A 21,548-nucleotide genomic window follows, 5' to 3' on the forward strand; every position below is an offset into this window, starting at 1 on the left:
ATCCAATCCTCTTACAGACTCTGCTCCATTGTCCCTAAGAAAGACCACAGAACAGCTCTGTCTGTTCCCCTCAATGTGCGTGTCTTCTTTATTTTCACCATGAACCAAACTCATCCGAATGGTTCACTGTAGTTACTTATTCGAATCAAAGCCCCAGATCGGCAGATCCAGAAGTGCTTTTAATAGTCCCTCTGAGGGCCACACATGTGCGCACCTGCTGAACGTTGAGAGGCGTCAGGATCTCCTCCCCGCGGAGGAACATAGATCTCTGGGTCAAGGCATCCGTGAGCTGTGCCGGGTCCAGCCCAAGTAACTCTGCAGACCTGCCCAAGGCTGGGAAGGAAGGACAAAGCTAAAGTGAACACACAGCCGTGGGACCCCGAATGGGCGCAAAGCCAACTTCACATAGCAACACGGTCAAGCAGAGAAAATTCCTAAGTCCTGCAGGCAGGATTTCCAGGACATATTCTCTACTGGTAGGTTATTCACTCCCCTAACGAGTCTTAGGGAATCTGGTGCTGGGACCAAATACGGTCCAGAGACCCCAAAGCAGGTTCCCCAGGACCCTGTCAGAAGTCTGCAGGGTCATAACTACTTTCAATAGTAAGACTAAGATGCTATCTGCATTTTGACTCTCATTCCCTCACCATATACTGAAGTTTCCCAGGGGCTACATGATGTGAGGTAGCTCAACACATCGAAGGCAGAAGCAGAAGAATCCAGCTACTCCATTAGAGCAGACATTTTAAAAATTCGCAAAAATGAAAGACAATGTCACTCTTCTCACTGATTTTTTGATTATGTTTTGAAAGACTGTCTTTTAAATAAATAACGACATTTTAATATAGGCAATGGGTTTATTATGATTATTTTAAAGTGAATTTTTTTTTAACTACCTCAGTTTTAATTTCTACTGCAGTAACCATCAACAGATATGACCCACAGGAACAAAAGCTCTGTGATCTTAAGATTCAGAGCTGCTGTGACCAAACGTCCCAGAACAACTGGTGTCAGCCCCAGGCTCCTCGAGGGCCACCCTGACCTTCAGCTCATCCAGTTCCCAGCCTCCACACCCTCATCCATTGCTTCCATCAGAAACACTTAAAAACTAAATCACTCCAGGAAAATGACAACTGACACTGTTCTGTGGATATTAACTCAACCTTGACAATCCATCTCTGGGGCACTCTACAGATGAGAAGTCACTCGTGTTGAGAGGTGAGCTGTAACCCAAGGAGACAGCTTGTGGCAGAGACAGGCTACAAACCAATTAATCTAGCTTGGAAGCTAACGGACTTAACCCTTCCCCTACGCTGGTATTCACTAACCATGAATGACTATGGCAACACTACACATCTGACTCGCAACGTTTATCCTCCAATTCTCATCACTCGTTATCTCCTCTTATCCGGCCCATTTTCCTTCTCAGTGAAAATGAAGACACAGCCCCCATCCCGCTCAGTAATCACTTGTCATGACGCTCTGACCCTTCACGAGCTGACAGTTCACATCAGCTACAGAGTTCTGGAACTGTTATTCCAGGGGTCAAAAAATTCTCCTGTTAAAGGCCAGACAATAAACATTTTAGATCTAGGAGGCAAACATTTAGATCCTAGGAGGCAAAAGCCAAGGAAGTAAAGGAGGGAGGGAGGAGTAATCTCACCCGTTTTGAAGGAAACTTGAGCCCCACCGGCAGTGATGAATTCTATGTTCCCAAGGTGTAATATACCAGCAAGCAGCCGCAGAACTTCCCGGACCTCCTCCTTGCTAAACTGCATTACCTCCATTGCCGTCTGGAAGAAAATAAGTATTTGATTTTTAATTTTTTTTCATACTAAAGGAAATGAAAAATGCTCATTACTCAATACAGTTATAAAGAATTACTCTAATGGCAAGAATGCAAGAAACAGATGCATGCCCACTCACTTTTGAGTGACAAACACTTCACACAGGTACACAAAAGAAGAGCGGAATATTAAGAAAGAACTGCAGAATACTGAGCGAAGCTCAAACAATGTAATAATAAATACCTGCCTTATGTACAAGACTCCTCCTCATGCCGTAAAAGAATGACCTCAGAGTCACAGTAATGATGGTGACAAAGAAATACTGTTTCTACATGTATCGAAATGTAATGGAACATTTATCATTTCCTTACACGTAAAGAATGGGGAGGGACATGTCCTGAGATTTTTTCCAGTGTAAACTTTGGGGACTTGTCCTCATGGTTAAACGCAGCAGGGACTCCAGTAGGAGGAATGAAACTCCCCATCAGGGGCTGTACAGATACAAGAGGCTTCTGCTCCTTTTATGAGAGAGGATGACGGAGCATCTGAATGGATCTGCATCTGTCTCCCCTAGGTGGTCATCACATCTCTGCTTTCCATTTCTCCAAAGGATTTCTGAGGTCTTATTTTAGTCTCTGGATACTAAATGAAAGGTAACGTAATGCTTATTTGGGGAAAATTAAAATCAACAGGCACCTACAGCAAGTATCTAAACTGAAGCCAGTCATCTTGCGAATCAGATCCTGTATGATTTCATTTACAGGAAATTCTAGAAAAGGCAAGTCTACACTCTAGTGACTCAAGGCAGATCTGTGGTTTCCCAGGGCTGGGGTGGGTGGCTGGGAGTGTCTACGAAGAGGGACAAGAAACTTTTAGGGTATATAACTGTCCTTTAGTTTGACTGTGGTTGCGGGTACATGGGTGTGCAAATTCAAAATTCACTTTATATACTTTATATGGGAGCACTTTATTATATGGACATTATAACTCAATCAAGTTGGCTACAAGAAATAAAAAGACCATGAATTATTTCATCAAGGGAGAGAAGACTATCATTTCATGGGTACAGACGGAAATGCTGCAAAGAATAAGAACTATTAGTTGAGTGCTTATCAATTTAAACACACACTACACACACACACAACTGAGGATGGAATTGCTGGCGATGCTGATGAAAATAACCTACAAAGAGATCTGCGACCCATCACACTACAAGGACCAAGGAGCTGGGGAAGGAGGAAGCCTCACAGCACTCTGAGGCACAGAAACTGCAAAAAGGAAACAACTGCAGATTTTAATTTCTTTAACAAGGAGAAAAAAACCAGTAAAGCCAAAAACAAAGGGCAAAAACAATAGACAGGGAAGCAGAATTAAAAAATGGCAAGGCAAGGGGCCATGGCTATATTGAGAGACATTTGAGTGACAAAAACAAAGTAGGCACTTCTTGTGAGAGGAAACACAAACCCACAGAGAAATGTTTTCCTTCCTGGAAATCAAACATGCGCAAATTAAAGAAAATGAGATACCTTCTATCAAGCTAGCAAACATTTTCTGAATGATAAACCTAAAATGGGTGAAACTGGGGTATTTATGCTCTGGTCACTGGTACTATAAATTTGTGTAATCTTTCTGGAAAACAAGACTGTGGGGCAGCAGTGTGCCAGGCCACACAGGTACATAACCTTACAGCCTTCATAGAGACTAAGTAACTTTCTCAGAGTTAACACAACCAAGATTCAAAGTCAGGCCCGACAAACCCAAAGTCTGGGAACTTATTACCCACCTACCTCTGTGGCTTTCTAAGGACACAGACACACACACACACAAAACCAATCTACACAATCTCCCTTAACTTCTATGCTGGAAACTTGTTTCAAGGAAAAGCTCAAAGGGACACAAAGTTTTGTAAAATATTCACTCCAGTGTTATCTTAACACTTTCAGAGAAAAAATTCTTGCCATCCTATAGACAAGTCAAATATAGTAAATCAACTTGTTAGAATAGTGTGTAGTTTTTAAAGGAAATTACGAACATCATATAGAAACGACTGCATTTCTGACAGCTTTAAGTAAAAAATTATATTTTTGTAACTCATTTTTCAGGAAAATCAGGCCAGGAAGAAAATTTACAGAACTGAATAGAGCTGCAATGTTAGTGCCGAGAGGCCAATGAACATTACATTCTGTCACGTCTTTTAATGTTGTTGACATATTTCTACTACAACAGATGAGACTATTACTGGGAGAATGGATAAATAAATTGTTGTCTATTCAGTGGAATTCTACTCTCCATAAAAACAAATGTGTGTTATGTGCGGTTTGTATGAAAGGAAGCTAGACGCAGGAGAATAGATTTTGTATGATTTCATTTACAGGAAATTCTAGAAAAGACAAATCTATACTGTAGGGGCTGAAGGCAGATCAGTGGTTTCCCAGGGGTAGGGGTAGGGGGCTGGGCTTGTCTAGGAAGGGGGACAAGAAACTTTCAGGGTGTGTAACTGTCCTTTAGTTTGACTATGGTTGTGGGTACATGAGTGTGCAAATTCAAAATTCACTTTATATACTTTATATGGGAGCATTTTATTATATGGACATTATAACTCAATCAAGTTGGCTGCAAGAAATAAAAAGACCATGAATTATTTCATTAAGGGACAGAAGGCTATCATTTCATGGGTACAGACGGAAATGCTGCAAAGAATAAGAGCTATTAGTCAAGTGCTTATCAATTTTAAAAAGCTTATGGGAAAAAAAGTACTCAAATTTTTTTATTCTAGAAGCAAAGAAATATGGCTAAGAAGTACAGAATATTTATTATGCTCAAGACTTTTAAAGCAGGGTGAAGGACCAAACCAGACAACAGCAAAATAATTACAAAGCACCTGTGCTGTACAAAATTTAGTCTTTTCCCTTTCTATAATTAAAGTTTTCCTCATATATTCCAAGACTGGTTCAACACTAATTTATAAAAATTTTGTAAGCTCATCTGAGAATGACCACAGAAACGAATATCTTCACTGTTTTAGTCACTGACCTAGACTTCATAGAACAGTAAAGAAATGAGATCTTCACAGGAGCAGAAAACTTCAACTGTCAAGTAAAAAAGATCAAAAGATGCTCCGTGAAAAAATTCTTGGATAAATTCTGAAAACACAATGACTACATGTGGAGATGCAAAAGCCAATGAATAAAATGTGCTTACTATAAACAAATAGCGTGACTTCTTTATGCAAATTTGTGATTTCTTCACTCTCAAGTTTACCCCTAAGTGAACTAGTTAATTAGTTAGGACTGGGGTGGTAAGTACATTATGAATCACACCATGGGGTAATTTAACGGCTGCAACCAATTTATCACCAGTGTGGGCACTAAAACTGCTACCAGGAGCCTCCACTCACTGTCTCCTGTCCTATTTACAGTCTTTTTAGTAGCAATCTCGACCGCTTTGGCAAGAGTAGCCACTTTAAGCCTCTTTATAATTATCTTATTTTTTTCAACAATATGGCTCAAGACTTAAAAGACTCTGGGAAATTCTCAGCATAGTTCAGAGGGGCTAAGCAGCACTTGGTGATAGCACTTTAGTTACAAAACTGGCACAGAGTTACGCAGAACATTTTCAATCAAGTCTTTATTCAGCACATAAAACCAGGTGTTAGTGCAAGCGTGTGCGTAGGGGGTGGGGGAAGAGGACAAACAGGTGATACAGGTGATACACTCCCCACCAGGGAGGATGGAAGGAAGTCAGGCTTGTCACACTAGAAACAAACCGAGACGAGGGGCAAATTTAAGGTACAAAAGGGACCACACTTCAAATGCCAGAAACCTTTCATTTCAATTTAAAAATAAAAGCTAGCAATCACTGAAACTCAGGCCAAGCTCCCAGCATTTCCCTATAGCTAGCAGAAAAAGCAAACAATTCTGAATCAGAAAACTATGTCCCAAGAGGAAAGCAGGGGAAGCCACAGAGTCCCCTCCCCAGCCTCTCCCAGGACGAGGAAACCCTTGCCGGCCAGGGCGTCCTGGTGGCCAGTGAGCTAAGCAGTCTGGGTCTGCAGTGACCCTATGACTTGGATAATTAGAAGTCTGTCACCAGAAATAGCCACCTCCTATCACAAAGCATCGTGCATGGAGAAAGCTTGTGTAGTGAGAGAAGTCAAAGACACCAAAATAAAATCGAGAGAGAAAATTGAAAATATTTCAACATTTCATAAAATCCAGTTTGCAGGGCTAAATCCCATGCCACCTAGAACAGGCGCACAGCCAAAGCAGCTGTCTGCAGCAGGCTTTCTGTTAACAGGTTGAAGGAAGGAGAGACGGCGGAGAAACCCCTCTACATTATGAATGGCAGGATGCGACATCTTTAAAAGGAAGGCCGAGGGGAAGATGATCATGGTATTACAGCTAATCTGGTTTTAATTTCATTCTCAATTTAAGGGTATATACATGAGATGTGAGGAAATGATGTGTGACATATATCCATTTAAAAATATACTTTGCAGAAAGAGAAAGAAAAATACCATACGATATCACCTATATGCGGAATCTAAAAAAAAAAAAAGACAAACGAACGTATTTACAAAACAGAAACAGACTCACAGACATAGAAAACAAACTTATGGTTATCAGGCGGGGAAGGGGGTGGGAAGGGATACACTGGGAGTTTAAGAATTGTAGATTCAGCTACTATACATAAAATAGATAAACAACAAGTTTATACTGTATAGAACAGGGAGCTATATTCAATATCTTGTAGTAACTTACGGTGAAAAAGAATATGAAAATGAGTATGTGTATGTTTATGTATGGCTGAAGCATTGTGCTGTACACCAGAAACTGACACAATACTGTAAATTGACTATACTGCAATAAAAATTATATATACATACTTCGATTCCATTCCACAAGGCATCCTTATGAACAATCTAGAAGAGTCGATGGGGATAGGGGACAGAGTTGTCAACAACAACCAGGGAAGACAAATCTGGGGTGCAATGAAAGCAGACACTGACTGCCTTCTGATTAGAGTCTGGGATTTGGAGTTAGACCGTGTTAGATCTCCAGGTGCTGTGTGTGGCTATGCTGGTTACCAACCTCTCTGAGTCACAGAACACAGACAACCCTAGCTTCTAACTTCACAGGGTCGTTAGAAGCAGAGAGATGGCAAGTCCACATGGTAAGCACTCAGTCAGCGTTAGCTACATTTACGATGAGTCAACTCTAGACCCGCTGGTTCCAACTGTGGAAGTAACGACTCCGGTAATAACTGAGACCACGCTGATGACATCTACCAGGTGTCAGGCTTCCTAAATGCAGTCACCTCATAACAAAGTCCCCGTGATGTTCAAGAACTGCAGGAGACCACTCGGGTCCACACCTCACAGTCTTAGGATGACAACTGTGCAACCGGAATTGGTTCCTATGAGAACAGGATGAGATCCTAGCAGTCACCTCGTCTAACTGTTGACAGATTTGTTTTTAACCGTAAAACCAATTATTCAAAAAGAATTTTAACTGTAAGCCTCAAAACAAAGAATCTGCTTGCTCCTATACCAAGGTCGTGATTTTTGTTTTGTTTTTCTGAACGCCAACCAACCGTCCCTCCTGAATGTCAGATGTCCATCCATCTTCTAGAGAGAGGATTCCCTTTCAGTTTGGAACTGTCTTTACCATGACTTCAAACAAGAAGAAAGCACCTGCTCTTGCACAGAGGTACAAATGTGCTCATTTCCTTTTTTATTAATTTTTTTTTGAAACAGAAAATGAAAGCTGTCACTTTTGGGGGGGGGGGTAGTTTCATTCTTTTTTCCCCTAAAACAACTTTATTGTGGTATCATTTCTTTTAACAATTTTTTTGTGGTATAATTTCTGTACAGTAAACTATACATATTTCAGACATACAATCAGATGAATTTTGACAGGTGTATACACCTATGAAACCATGACCACAAACAGGACACCTAACAATTCCATCCCTTGGGGTGGTCTCTCTTAATAAAGGAAGACAGGAAAGTAACTTACAATGACTTCCCTGAAGGATTCCTGGTCATTGATTGTCTTGTCTCCAACACATCCAGATTGATTCAAGTAGTGGTAGTTTTCTGGCACAGATAAATAAAATTCTTCTACAAGAGGAAAAAGAAAAACGTAACATCAGTACTTGACTGGCCAAGACAGAATTCAAAAGAGTTTATTTTTGAAAGTTGCAAAGTGAAAAGTACAAAAATAATTCTGTGCTCCTAACAGCCCACCGTTCAGATAAAGTTCTCTGTTAAACAACGTCTAGGGAGAAAATAGAATCTAATTACATTAGATGGGATGGAATGAAACATTTACTGAAAAAAGGAATTGCTGAGGGTCCTGTTTTGATTGTTTTCATTAAAATATTAGATGTTTAGAAATTAGCTTTATTTGGGTGTGGTTTAAAAGTAATACATTATACAATTTTCACAAACATCCCTTAAACAGAAAAGAAGATTTTGAAAGAAACAAAAAAATTCAGGATTTCTCTATTGACGATTTTCTCTCTACCTTATCTGGCTCTAAAATGAACTTGACATCTTTTGGTCCTTTTGATACATTTCCTGTCAATTGGTGGAGCATCAGCAAAGTCCAAACAGAGGTCTTCTCGTTCACAGATGGTCTTTAAAGGGAAAACAAGTTGCTTCGCTAGCAAGTACGTCTCTGCTGCTGTCCCAACCACTCACCTCTCTCTGTGTGTTCTAGCCCTGCCAGCAGCGCGTAGAATATGTGATAATTCCTCTCCCCTGGATTTTGCCTTACTACTCGGTTCTGTGAAGACAAATCAGATTTCTGTTCAGAGAAGTTTCCTCCGCTGAATGGACACAAACCAGTAATTGCTGAAAACTGTTACTGTGAAAGACAATGTGAATTCCATCACATTTACTTACTTTTTCTAATAAATCTTCATGTGAAAAGCAATGGCAAGTCAAGGAGTAAAACAAGGATGCAGGACACTCAATTAGTCTTCAGTTTTGCATTCTTTGTTACCCAAATAATTACAGTTCCCTGCTTCTTGGACACTGAGACTTCAGTGCCAAAAGATAAACAAAACACAGACTATTTCATCTAAATCCAATTCCAAAAATGACACATAGTGACTTGGAGATATCAAACTCTATTTGACAGAATTGATTTCAAACAACAAATATCTGATGTTGGATGAGGAGCCCAGTTTTTCAAATTCGGGACATGATGTCAGAGATTCCCAAAAGAGAGATGGTTTCTTATCTCCCAGAATGAGTAACAGGTCCAGCACAGTCATACTGGAGCAATAACGAGGTAGAACCAGAAAGAAGTGTTTTGCATTGTCCTCAGGATAAGCAAGACCAGTTTCTAGTTACAGAGTCAAACACTCTAGACAAAAACTAAATGAAACAGGATACAATCCACAATCCTCCCGCCCTGAATGTTTCCCTTCTGGCAGATGTTCAGCTGCACGAACTTCCCGAAGCGACTGGAGTTGTTGTTGTACACGGTCTTGGCGTTGCCGAAGGCTTCCATGATGGGGCTGGGAAAGAAATGAGGACAGCATGGGTGTTAACTGGAAAGGCTCTAAACTCGGCGGCGGCATTCCTTACCCCTGGCAAAATACACAGCAGCAAGAGAAATCGGAAATCAAAAAGGACCGACGGCGACTATGTTTGTGTACAGAAGGGCTCGATTTCCCCAGCACTTGCTGAAATGGGTTTATAACTCGTGTCCATTTCGAAGGAGATCTGGTGGCATGCTGGGTGGGCTCTGGATGCTAACACTGAGTCAGGGAGACCCCCGTGGGTGGGCCCCGCACAAAGTAGCTTAAATCCACGAACCAGGGGCTGCACAGAAAAAAGCTTTCAATCGAATTCCAGGAACTAGAAAAGTCCCAGTCCTGGAAATTTGCCCCATTTGTTGTGGGAACCCACGCAACCTCCCTGGGTCTTCTCCAACTGTAACACGTGGTCAGACATCTTTTTCTGTAAAGGACCAGATAATAAATATTTTTGGCTTTGCGGGCCAAGGGGATCTCTGCCACCACAGCTTGAAAGCAGCGGTAAACACTACGCAAATAAATGAGGGGGTCTGTGTTCCTATCAAGTTTTATTTAGAAAAAACAGGCTGCAGGGGGAGGATGAGAAAGGTCTAGAGACGGACGGTGGTGACGGCTGCACGACAATGTGAAAGCACTTAATGCCACGAAGCTGGACACTGAAAAACGTTTTAAGTCTTACATTTCACATCATGTGTCTTCTACTGTGATTTAAAAAAATAAACTTTGAAGGCAAAACAAAAATAAAAACAAAAAAAACCAGAGCAGCCTGGGATACAGACCTTAGGTGGGAGTCTGCTGACTCCTGGACTAATTTCTAAATAACAGGGCCTGTAAAGTCCCTCTTGGCTTTAAAAATCTTCTAAGGCACCCATGATACACCGGGGAAGTCACAGATTTTGATTAGAATTTCAGAGGGTACCTCACCGTGGCTTCTCTCAGAGCTCCGAGGCTCACTATCGTGGATTTATCACTGACCTTCTGTCACGTGAGAGGCTACAAAAATGCCATTCCATTCACGTGGTGCCTCCAAAGAGCTGACGGCAAAACTGGGCTGGCTCATCCCCTGCTAAGCCCTCACGCCAGGGGGCTGGAGGCTGAAACTTGTGCTGGTAACGAGGCCTCCATACAGCTAGTTAAGGGCTGGCCCGGAGGAGGTGACCACAGAATGCTCCTCAGCCACTCCGTCACCACTCAAACCTGGCCCGTGGAAGGACAAACCGCTCTGTGCATGTGGCGACTTCTCCCTGAGGCATCGTGAAAGTGAGGTTAAGAAAAAGAGGAGAGGGAGCCCTGAGTTTTAACTCCTCCTTAAATAAGAAGCTCGGTGAAGAAAGTGAATCCTATTAGTCAGAAACGAGCAACCTGATGGAGAAATACCTGCTTTCAAGAATAGCCTGTTCCACGCAGGACGTCTTCTCCTTCGAGGACAAGTCCAGAGACTGCTGACTGATGGCTGATAAAAACTTAAGGATCAATTTAGTGCTTTCGGTTTTCCCAGCCCCGCTTTCACCACTGAAAGACAAAATGCAGAAGTTTGTGCTCCTAGGTAAAAGAAGAAAAAAAGCCAGCCTGCCCAGAGTCACTACAATTGGTCCACAGATCAACTCTTGAACAGCGAGAAAGAGATCAAAGCTCTGAGTCACAGGAAAGGAAGAGCGCCTCCTCTGGTCGGCCGTACGGCCTCTTTCAGCATCCGAGGGAAACAGAGGCACCACCTTTCCTAAGCTCAGGCAATAAGACAGACGGTGCCCTCCGTGGGAGGTCAGCTCTGCAGGGGCTGGGACTGGTGTTTTGTTCACTAATGTTTCCCAGTGCCGACGGCAGGCACTAAGTATTTGCTAAATGAGTGAGTTATCTTTCTGGGAAATATGTATTAAAAATGCAACTATTCATAAATGTTGAGAGGACGAGGGAATGGACCTGCTGGTACCTGACTCACACTTGGGCATTTTATTCCCATACGAATCCCACGAGGGAGGCAGCAGCTAAGTGTCTGAGTTAGAACTGAACACCAGGTCTGTCTGCATCCACGGTCCTGCAAAGACCCCGCTGCAGGGATGATTAAGGAAAAGTGAGCAGAGCAACCTGGGGGCAGGGTCCGTGGGGTGGGGTGGTGAGAGAAGTTAGTAAGGTCTGAGTTGTCATAAAGGACCAGCAAACCCAGCCAGGTAAAGGTGAAAGTGAAAGGATTCGGGGTAAGATGACCACGTGAACGAAAGCACAGAGGCCAGTGATCTCGGGAAGGTCTCCACGGGGTGGGATTCTGGTGAGGTCAGCTGGACTGAGATCAGAGGCGGCGGAGAAAGGGAAAAAGGACTGAGTCTGATGGTTCCGAGGCAACCATGGGAGACAGAAGGTGAAGACCGAGCCCATCCAGGTCACCTGTGAGGGACCCAGCTCTGAGGTCACTCCCGAAGGACTGGGGTGGGGGTGGGGGGGGGTCCCTCAGGGAGACCAGCTGCTGCTATAATCTAGGCGAGTGGCGGTCTGGTCCTGCACAAGCACAATCCTGCTGGGGATGGAAGGGGAGGTTTGGAGATGACAGATTTGGAAGGAGAAACCCAGTCAGTTTTGGGTAAGGCACCCTGCTTGGCACCACCGGGTGAACAGAAGTAGTAAGGAGGCAGAGGACTTAGGAGAACAGCGAACCAACAGCGTAAGGAGCAGCACAGCCAACCGTAGGGCAGCAGGTCCCTCATCGCTCAAGGTGGGGAATAAACAGATGTGGTTCCCACAGGTGCTAAAAGACGCAGTCCCCACTGAGTGCCAGGATCTGGGAGGCTGTGAAAAGGGAGTTTTGCAGAGAACACAGTGAATGATTAAGCCCGTGTAATAAAGGAGAGGAAATGACTCAGAAATGACAGCACTGGTGCCCTGAGGTCCAGGGGACTCTCCACCGATGGAGGCGTTGCGACCTCCCCTGAAGTAAGGACGGTAGTCAGCGACATGGACCGAATGTGGCCAGTTGAACAAGAGCAACTGAGCAAAAGAGAGAGCTGTCCATGTTTGGAGGCTGAAACCCCCTCAGGTCCTCTGGGCTCCCTACCTTCCAGGATTGCCATCTGGGTGTCCCGGGATGGCACACCTGCAGGCGTCCCTTCCCCCTCAAGTATTCAAGTGCCTACTGTGCGTCAGGCTGCCCTAAGAGCTGAGAAAACAGCCATGGACAGAATCTGCCCACGACCCAGCAGCAGCAGGAGATACCAGAGTCCCAGACTATGGTTAATGGTGCCAAGCATAAACCTCAGGAGATGGGAGGATTCACAATTTAGACAGAGGCCAAGGTTCAGTAAACCTTTCTGGGGATGTGACATTGAGACTGAAATGTAAAGACATGTGCAGGAGTTCATGGGGTGAAAACTGAAGGGTGGGGACGGTGGGGAGGGTGGGGGGGGTGGAGGTAGGGGAAGGGAGCAGATCCCACAAGAGGAAACTGCCTGGGGCCTTGGGAGAAGGAAGAGTGTGGCCTGCACAGCGAGTAGGGAAGGGAAGGGGCTGGGGTCCCACTGAGGGGTCCCACTATGGAACTGGTTCTTTTCAAGAGGGGATGGGAGAGGAGCTGGGCTGAGTTTACTCACCAATGGCCAATGATTCCATCAACCGCAAAGTGACTATGTAATGAAGCCTCCACAAAACCCTAAAAGGATGGGGTTCAGAGAGCTTCCGGGGTGGTGAACACGTGGAGGTGCTGGGAGTGCAGCCCCTGGGAGGGGCATGGAAGCTTCTGGACCCTTCCCCACACCCTGGCCTGTGCAGCTCTTCCATCTGGCTGTTTCTGAGTTACATCTTTTTCTAATAGACCAGTGATCCAGTAAGTAAAGTGTTTCGAGTTCTGTGAGCTGCAAACCAATCTAGCAAACTAATCAAACCCAAGGACAGGTTTGTTGTAACCTCCAACTAGAGCTGCTTGGTCAGAAGCACAGGTGACAACATCTGAAGTGGAGGGGGTGGCAGTCCTACAGGCAGGACTGAGCCCTCAACCTGGGGGCCGGATGCTACGCCAGGTAGAGAGTGACAGAATTAACTGCCTGGCGAACTTGACAATGTGTGCTACGTAACACACGGCGTATATGTTATAGCGTTACAATGATATAATAACTAGGTATATACTTCTTTGCTTATCCTGTCACAGAACTGTGAAGCCAAAATAAATTTCAGAATTAAATACAAACAAAATACAACACCAGTAAAGTCCAAATTAACAAGCCTAACTGAACCCCCCTTGGTTAATACTGTTTGAGGTGTCCTCTGCACTGCAAATGCCTGTTGCTTCTCTTTTGAGCCTGGTGGCCTCCTTTTCTTCCATGGGCCATGTGATGACTCATTTACTCCACCTCATTCCTTTATTCCAGCCACGATAAAACAGTGACTCGTACTGCAATTACAATGTTATTTTACCTTCACTTACAGTGAACACATCACTTACATACCCAGTCCTACGTTTTTCTCATTAGCCCTTGGCAATTACAGTCCTAACCCTTGGCGCCAACGTGCGACCACAAACATGGGCTTCACAGAAAACATGTTCACCCAGAAGAACTGTTTAAAAAAAAAAAAACTTTATAGAGATTAATAGTAAAAATGAAAAAAGGAAAGAGCACTGATACGGGGCCTCAGAGGTTGTATTAAAAGGTTTTGAGAATTTTTCGTAGGCAGAATGGGAAAATTGCAAGACAGCTTTTAAGCAGAATGTCATGATCAAGTTCAGGGTTTCAAAGAACCATGCTGTGTGGAGGATGGTTTGCAGGAGGCAAGAGAAGGAGCAGGGAAGTGAGGGTAGAAGGGTAGTGAGGGGCGGGGAGCAGAGGGGGGCAGCAGAGGGGGGGCAGGGAGCGGGCCCAAGTCAGCCTGCTGGGGGAGAAAGGGATAACTGAGGGCCCTGGTCAGGGTGGTTGGTAAGTGACAGGGAGGCAGGGGAACGCCTCTGGAGAGCCTAGGGAGCTTGCCAGCTAGTGTGACAATCTGGGTGCTGGCAACACAGCTGTCCACATGTGTCAATGCTCACTGACTGTCTACGAGAGATGGGTACCATTTACTGTACGCAGTTTGACCTTAATTGATGGGGGCACGGGTGATTTCTAGGTCCAGGAATGACTTCCTGATCTCAGGCTTGGGACCCATAGGATGGAGGGTCCACATGTGGAGAATGAGCAGCATGAGAGGAGGAACACATTTCTGGGAGAAAATCAAGATGAGGTGAGGATGTGCCCCCTCCGCCTGAGATGATGCCTCGGGGCGGCACCTGGACACACATCTGGAGTCAGAGGAGAGAGTGGCAGGGGAGGCGCTGAAGCCTGGGGAGCCATCCAACCGCAGAGAAGGAAATGCGGCTGGTCAGAAGCTGAGGCCGTGGACAATGATGGAGGAGCCCAGAGAATGCGGAGGAAACCAGAATGATGGAGCAGCTTGGAGGAGAGTGGGGCAGGGCGTGGGGAAGGGTGTGTGTGTGCAGCTAAAGAGACATCTATTTTTTTCTTTTTTTCAAAGCTGGAACACACTAGAAGCTTTTGAATGATAATGCCAATGGACCAAAAGAAAAGAAGAGGTCAAAGAATCAGGGGCAGGGATTGGACGGAGGCTCCAAGACGGAGCAAAGTCCCAAGAAAGCAGGGTGGGGATCTAAACCCACCGGAAGGAAAAGGCCTCTAATGCGGACAGGGCCCCTTATCCACCCACGAGCTAGTCTCCCCTCCAGTGCAGGTGGCAGCAAACTGTGGTCCCTGAATCTGTCCTCCTGCCTGTTTTTTGAAAGTTTTACTGGAGCACAGCCTGGCCGTTCATTTGCATTCTGTCCATGATGCATCCGCATTCCAAGGGCAGATTTGAGTAGTTGTAACAGATGATCTAGAGCAGGGAGCCTAAATAGCCCGTGGCAATGTCAGGATCCCTCCCTGGCCCCTTACAGATACCTTTGCTAACATCTGCGGAACATTCTCCACCCTGTGAGTCAAATCCCTCTGATTCACGTTATTTTCTCAAAATAGACCCTGATCACTCCATCACTTGCTGGAAGACTTAAGAAACATCCCCACCACCTAGAAGATTCAGTCCGAAGGTCACAGCAAGCAGGACAAAGCCCTTAAGGTGCAACCCTGCCCCAGGAAGTAGGATTCTGCTCTGAAACTAATATGGGGAGACAGAAGTCCAAGTCCTGTGTCTGTGACCCACAGCTCACGGCTCCTTGGCACATCACTTAACCGCGCCGAGCCTCAGCTTCCCCACCGGAAGCGCTTCTGGTCTTTCTCAGTGGGCAGTGGTTCCCTTCCTTTGCTTTTCCAAGCCCAGTTCCTCCAGACCCTCAGCACATGCCACACCTCACAGGCGTACCTTCCCGTTCCTAAGGGTCCTCGTCTTCCCACACGTCAGTTTTTGCAAATGCTTCTGTGCCCCCCTCCTCCATGCCGCCCACATCCCCATGTTTCCTTGGATTCACGGTCACACGTCACTTGATCTGTGATGTATTTTCTGGATTTCTTCTTGGGTATCTACCACCACCTTCTCTGAGCAACACCTTTCTTTTATAGCATTAGGCAAGCTGTACTGAATTTACTTATTTATATCAGTTTCTTCCCATCATAGTAGAAGCTCCTGAAAGGCAATGACTGAGTCATTAAAAAAAAAAAAATCCCAAAAGCCTAGCAGGGTAACCTGCTCTATGACGTGAGAGTGAGGCACGCCCCACGCCTTATTCTGGTTGGCGCCTTTCTAATCCAGGATGTGAGTTTGGGTCACATTCAATCACAGATTACTAGAAACAGAAAAAGATCAAACAACCAATTATTATTCCAGAATGTAAAAGACATAGTTAAAAGGATATCACTCCAGCTTTAGAAAATCAAAACTTTTGCAAAGCAAGCAAAGGTCCTAAATTCAACAGCTCCTCCATCCACCCATCCTTTGATTGACAGCTGTTGGATGCTGGCCCCTCTATGAGACACTGTCCTGGGCAAAGAGCTGCACAGATGAATTAGCCACAAGCCTTGCCTTCACTATACATCTTAAAAGATCACAATATACTGAAAAGACCATTAACAGACTAAACTGCCTGCCCCAAACTGAAGCTAACTTAAATGTACTGGATCCACCAAGATCAAATGCTGACCTTGTCATTTAGATGAAAGAAAATTCCAAGTAAGCTTTAAACATACATTTATATTTTATAAATTATAAAAACATAAGCATTCATTTAAATGGGCACAAGAAGGTAAAATAAAACTAGACCTTAAGAGAGATAAACTCTTGAAAGCAAGACCAATAGAAAAGGCTTAGATTGGAATCCTAGGGACTAGCAGTGTCACAGGCTCGTAAAATGAAAGAAAAGTTGATCTATGGGGTCCCTGCCTTCTAAATAGGCTTAGTGTCTGAAATTAGCACAGAAGTTTTATAAGTAGTAACACGTTGTAGCCACTAGGGGGCGGATCATGCCTGAGGAAACCTAACTAGGGCCACTGTATCCTACAATTTTTATTTTTATACTCAACTTTTTCTTTAATTCCTACAGTCCCAAGCCCCACTTAAAAAAACAAAACAAAACAAAACACATTCTAATGAGGAAACCTATTTCTTAAAGACACCGTTTCCTGAGTTAATTTAGATAAATACAGTTACTCTTTTCACATCAGCATTAGACAATGAGAGCTTTCTGTCTGGGGGCCCCTCCCTCTCCCCTCCCCCTCCAACTTCCCCCACCTTATTTTTAAATACCAGTCTTTGGCAGGAAAATGCCAAACCCTTTCCATTTTATTACACACACGTATACATGTACAATGATCTCATTTGATTTTTTACTTTCTTCTTGAACTGCTGTCTAGCAGGTGATATATGAGCCAGGCTCTCATTTTTTCCACTGAAAGTAATAAACACAAGCAATTATCGACAGCAAATGTCTAGGTACCTAAGGGTGGAAACGAATTTGATCTTCTTAAACTAGACAGATTAAGTTCTTGTTCTTTCTGTTAATCCTATTAAATTATATTCTGCAGGCTGAAAGAGGGATCTTAAGTTCTAGCTCATGAACTTTGGTGAAGTCATCAAAAAGAGCCCACAAATAGTGCTTCCAGTCATCAGGCAGGTTATTGGAGTGGGACTCTTAAAAGCTCTGTTTTCATACTAAGCAATAGTTTCATTTTGATTAACTGCAAGTTACAATGATTCATATTCATTTAAATGGATAAACTGACAGCCCCTCTACCCAAGCTGTTTCCACAGCCTGGTGCATTAGTGTTGAGGTAAAGAGGAGGAGGGACTGTATCTGCCCAGGTGCTTCCCTTCCCTTAAAGAAAGTGGCAGGTGGGGGCAGGAGAGAAAATACAACTGAAGGAGAAACATACAGGTCTGCCCTCCACATTCAGGTAATTCTGATTTATTACAAAAGAAGGACCCATGAACCAAAGTCATGGGTAAAAACTACTACCAAGAAGAACACAGTCCCTGAAAGTAGTTTTCTGTGCGCGGCACCAGGAGGTGTCATTCCAGGGCACTCACACCGAAGGGCTGCTGGAAGGGTTCACTGATGCCTGAAAAGTTCTTGGCATGGAGTCCCATACCTTCCAAGAATGTTAGCCATTATTTCTTTCCTATCTTCAACCAGACTCCATGTGGGACAGTATGAGCACCTCCCAAATGTTCCCCTTTCCCTTCCCTGGAGTTTCAGGAGGGGCCTCCTCTGGCACGTCTGCCCCCTACCCAACCTCTCCCTCCTCCAAGGAGTGGAGTGGTTTCTCTGACAGGTGAACTCCAGACAAGGGCTGGTCAGCTCCTCACCAACTGGGAATTGGCTTGGACAGTGATTGTGGCCACCAGGTACCTGCCTGTCCCCCCAGCCAGGTGGGTCAGTCTGTCTGTAACTTGGGGTGCAAAGTTAGCAAGACTGATTGGCTAGAAGTCTTGTGTCCAACCAAGGGGTGAGGGGGGGGGTCTTATTTATGATCCTCCCCAAATCCAAACACCCCTTCCCTTTCTTTTTAAGATAATAATTATCTTGCCACAAGTTGGGACGAGAAAGCCATCTAAAGCAGATGTCAAAATCTTCTTTCCCACCAGCAGTTTAGTAACACCGGGGGGTCTCAGGAACAGCCATGCTCTGGGCGCGACTGCCTGGGAGGACAAATGAATGAAGGGCTTGGATGCTCCACGGAAACCTCGCTGAAGGTGACACTCAACACACCTGCTTTGGGTCTCGTCCAGGGGTGTTCTGATCATCGCTAGGACACAATTCCAGTTTAAACAATAAGACCCAATAGGACTATCACTAGAATGCAGGCGATAAGACCAATTTGAATTGCTCAATAAAAATATTTCTGAAGTACAGCACTGGGTTTTTTAGGTAGCATTTACTAATAAATATTTTGATAGGTTTCTGGTAGTGTATTTTTTTCACTTAAGTATTGTCTGGTAGTGTATTTTAATAAATAAGTTAAGACTTGGCTGAAATAGGTGTCAAGACCCTGTTCCCCGCGCCTAACCCCAAAAGTAATTGAAATAAGCATGCTTTCCTATCATTTCTTCAGCATATGCAGAGTAAGCCCCTCTTCTGGGGCTAATTCAGAGGTAAACTAGGAACATCCAATTAAAATCATTCAAAAATCCTTAAATTTGGGAGATTCTAGGGTACTCTCATACTACCAAAAACCAAAATCGTGCTCAAATACACAAGCATTCTGACCAGCAGTTCAGACTACAGAAAACATTTTAAATTTGAAAGAACTAACACAATATTTCTGAAAATCAAGAGAAGGACCACGCCTAACAGTTGGAATTAAACCAAAGAACCACTATGGTAAATAAAATAAACAAACTGGAGTAATTATTCTGAGGACAAGAGCCAACAAACGTGGCACATCTTGCTTCCTACTGTGTTCCTCGCGTCTTTCAGAAGCTGCAGTTATCAGGCTGTTCAGGACGGAAACCACCCGCAGAGGAATTTTGGTTCATGCACTAATAATGAGCAGGCTCTGTGTCTAGGGGGCCGGCCGAGGAAGCTGGTGGCAGAGATGCCAGCAGGTGTGGTTCTGAACCGAAGGGCCCGCCTGCCGCCCGCCCCGCCCCACCCCGCGCCCCGCCCCGCCGGGCGGTTACCTGATGAGGATGCACTGGTTGTCGTGGCGCCGCCACAGGCAGCGGTAGCACTCGTTGGCGATGGCGAAGACGTGGGGCGGCAGCTCCCCCAGGCGGCACCTGCTGTAGCGCTCCATGGCGTCCCGCCCGTACAGGCCGGGGATGGTCCTGTAGGGGTTCACGGCGGCGATGATGGAGCCAATGTAGGTCTGCAAGCACACGGGGCCGCGTTACACGTGGTCCTGGGGCGGGGCCCTGCGCACCGGTGCTCACCCCCACCCACGCGCGGGCGGAGACAGAAGGGTCTGGAAGCAGCTCACTGTGGCTCCACATCGGGAGGAAAGGCGCTGCCACATCCCCCTGGAGCCACTGTCTAAGCTCGAGCAGAACCCCCTGAATGTGCAGTGAGGGGGCAGGAGGCTCCACCCCCCACTCACATTTTTCCTTCACCTTTTGGTAGAAATCGTGTGCCAAGGAACTAGGCCATTTCAAAGAGGGCTGCAGGGAAGGGTCAACAAGACAAGACGGTGAAGCAGCTCAGGCCCGCATCCCTGCTCCCTGGTGACCTCCTGACCCCCCTCCATCAGGCGGCTACCAGGAGGCGGCAGGATTACAGAAGCAAGAGAAATGAGGTGGGGGCCGGGGTTGGGAGGGGGAGCTACTGCTTCATGGGTACAGCGTTTCTGTTTGGGATAGTGAGAAAGTTCCACACATAGGTAGTGGAAATGGTTGCACGACTCTGCAAACATGTTTAGTGCACCAGAACTGTACGCTTATTAAAAAGAGTCAAAATGGTAAATTCTATGTCATGTATCTTTAACCACAATTTTTGAAAAGGAACAAGACCATTTTGAAAACATTAAATGCTCTTCCAGTGTCTCAAATACTTCATCAAGCACCACGTAGTTTACCTGGAAAACAGCTGACGGGCGATCTTACCTTTTCTGGAACCAAATCCAGGCCAGAAATTAAGCACAATCTTCAGAGCAGCAAAACAGAGGCTATTGGGTTATTAAAGCCAAGAGTCCTGCCTCGTGCCTCCTCGGTATGGACAGAAACTATTCCCTGGCCCCTCTGCAAGGAAGGCTAACAGGTTGGTTTCCAGGTCCAGACACAAGTGCAGCAGCCGATGAGAAGGGGAGGAGGAGGGTCCTGCAGGCGCCACCACCCACCCGCCAGCCTCTGTGCTGGGAGCCCTGGACTGATTATGTCCCCTCCCCCAACTCACACTCTGAAGCCCTAACCCCTAGTACCTCTGAATGCTACTCTATTTGTAGACAGGGCCTTTAAAGAGATGATTAAGTTAAAAAGAGGCCATTAGGGTGGGCCCTCATCCTGTCTGACTCGTGTTCTTGTAAGAAGAGAGAATTTGGTTACACAAAAACACCGGGGACATGTGTGCACAGAAACACCACATAAGGACACTGCAAAAAGGTGGCTGTCTGCAAACCAAGGAGAGAGCCCTTGACAGAAACCAACCCTGCTGACACTTTGATCTCAGACTTCAAGCCCCCAGAACTCTGAGAAAACAAACATCCGTTGTTTCACCCAGCCAGTGGTCTTTTGTCACAGTGGCTGAGCAGACTAATACACAGGGCCTGACCCTTTCAATGCTGACAATAACTCTGGGAGATTCACAGTATTATTACATCTACTTCTCAGATGAGGAAATTGAGGCACAGAGATAAAATCTTGCATTCAGTCACACAACCAGTAAGTGGAAGAGGTGAGATTTGAACCCAGGCAACTTAATTACAGAGCCTCCTCTTCACACTCATTGCGAAGGGACTGCAACGCAGCAGAGAACAAGGAAAGCAAGAAACACTGGACAGGAAGTTCAATATCTGAATCATCTTATAGCAATCTGTATCATATTATAGCAATTTGTAATCATTTACATTCACAGTGACCACCAGGAACATCAAGCAAAGTATCGCAAAGTATCATGTCCTTTGTAAATGTCTGCAAGTGTAAGGAGGTCTATAATATATTTTGCAAACATTTTGAACCAAAAAAAGGTTAAAATTATAAAAGAGTTATTCTATACAACAATTCTACACCTAGGTATATACCCCCAAATAATTAAAAATAGGTACTCCCACAAATACACAGCAGCATCAAAGGTGGAAACAACCCAAATGTCAATCATCAGACAGA

The 21,548-nt window shown here is 44.9% G+C and overlaps 1 protein-coding gene across 2 annotated transcripts in view; it reads right to left on the reverse strand.

Annotated features, from left to right (window-relative positions):
- Positions 1 to 21,548, reverse strand: part of MYO10 (myosin X) — a 192,841-nt gene that overhangs the window by 77,310 nt on the left and 93,983 nt on the right. For both annotated transcript variants that reach the window (XM_074356503.1, XM_074356494.1), the window contains 8 exons: positions 19,413 to 19,600; positions 10,713 to 10,847; positions 9,190 to 9,314; positions 8,695 to 8,708; positions 8,491 to 8,575; positions 7,805 to 7,908; positions 1,664 to 1,793; positions 215 to 333 (listed from right to left, as the gene is read on the reverse strand). In XM_074356503.1, coding sequence (XP_074212604.1) covers positions 215 to 333; positions 1,664 to 1,793; positions 7,805 to 7,908; positions 8,491 to 8,575; positions 8,695 to 8,708; positions 9,190 to 9,314; positions 10,713 to 10,847; positions 19,413 to 19,600 — 900 coding nt within the window. The remainder of the gene's footprint in view (positions 1 to 214; positions 334 to 1,663; positions 1,794 to 7,804; positions 7,909 to 8,490; positions 8,576 to 8,694; positions 8,709 to 9,189; positions 9,315 to 10,712; positions 10,848 to 19,412; positions 19,601 to 21,548) is intronic.

The sequence above is a fragment of the Camelus bactrianus genome, chromosome 3 (assembly GCF_048773025.1).
Source record: "Camelus bactrianus isolate YW-2024 breed Bactrian camel chromosome 3, ASM4877302v1, whole genome shotgun sequence".
Lineage (NCBI taxonomy): Eukaryota > Metazoa > Chordata > Mammalia > Artiodactyla > Camelidae > Camelus > Camelus bactrianus.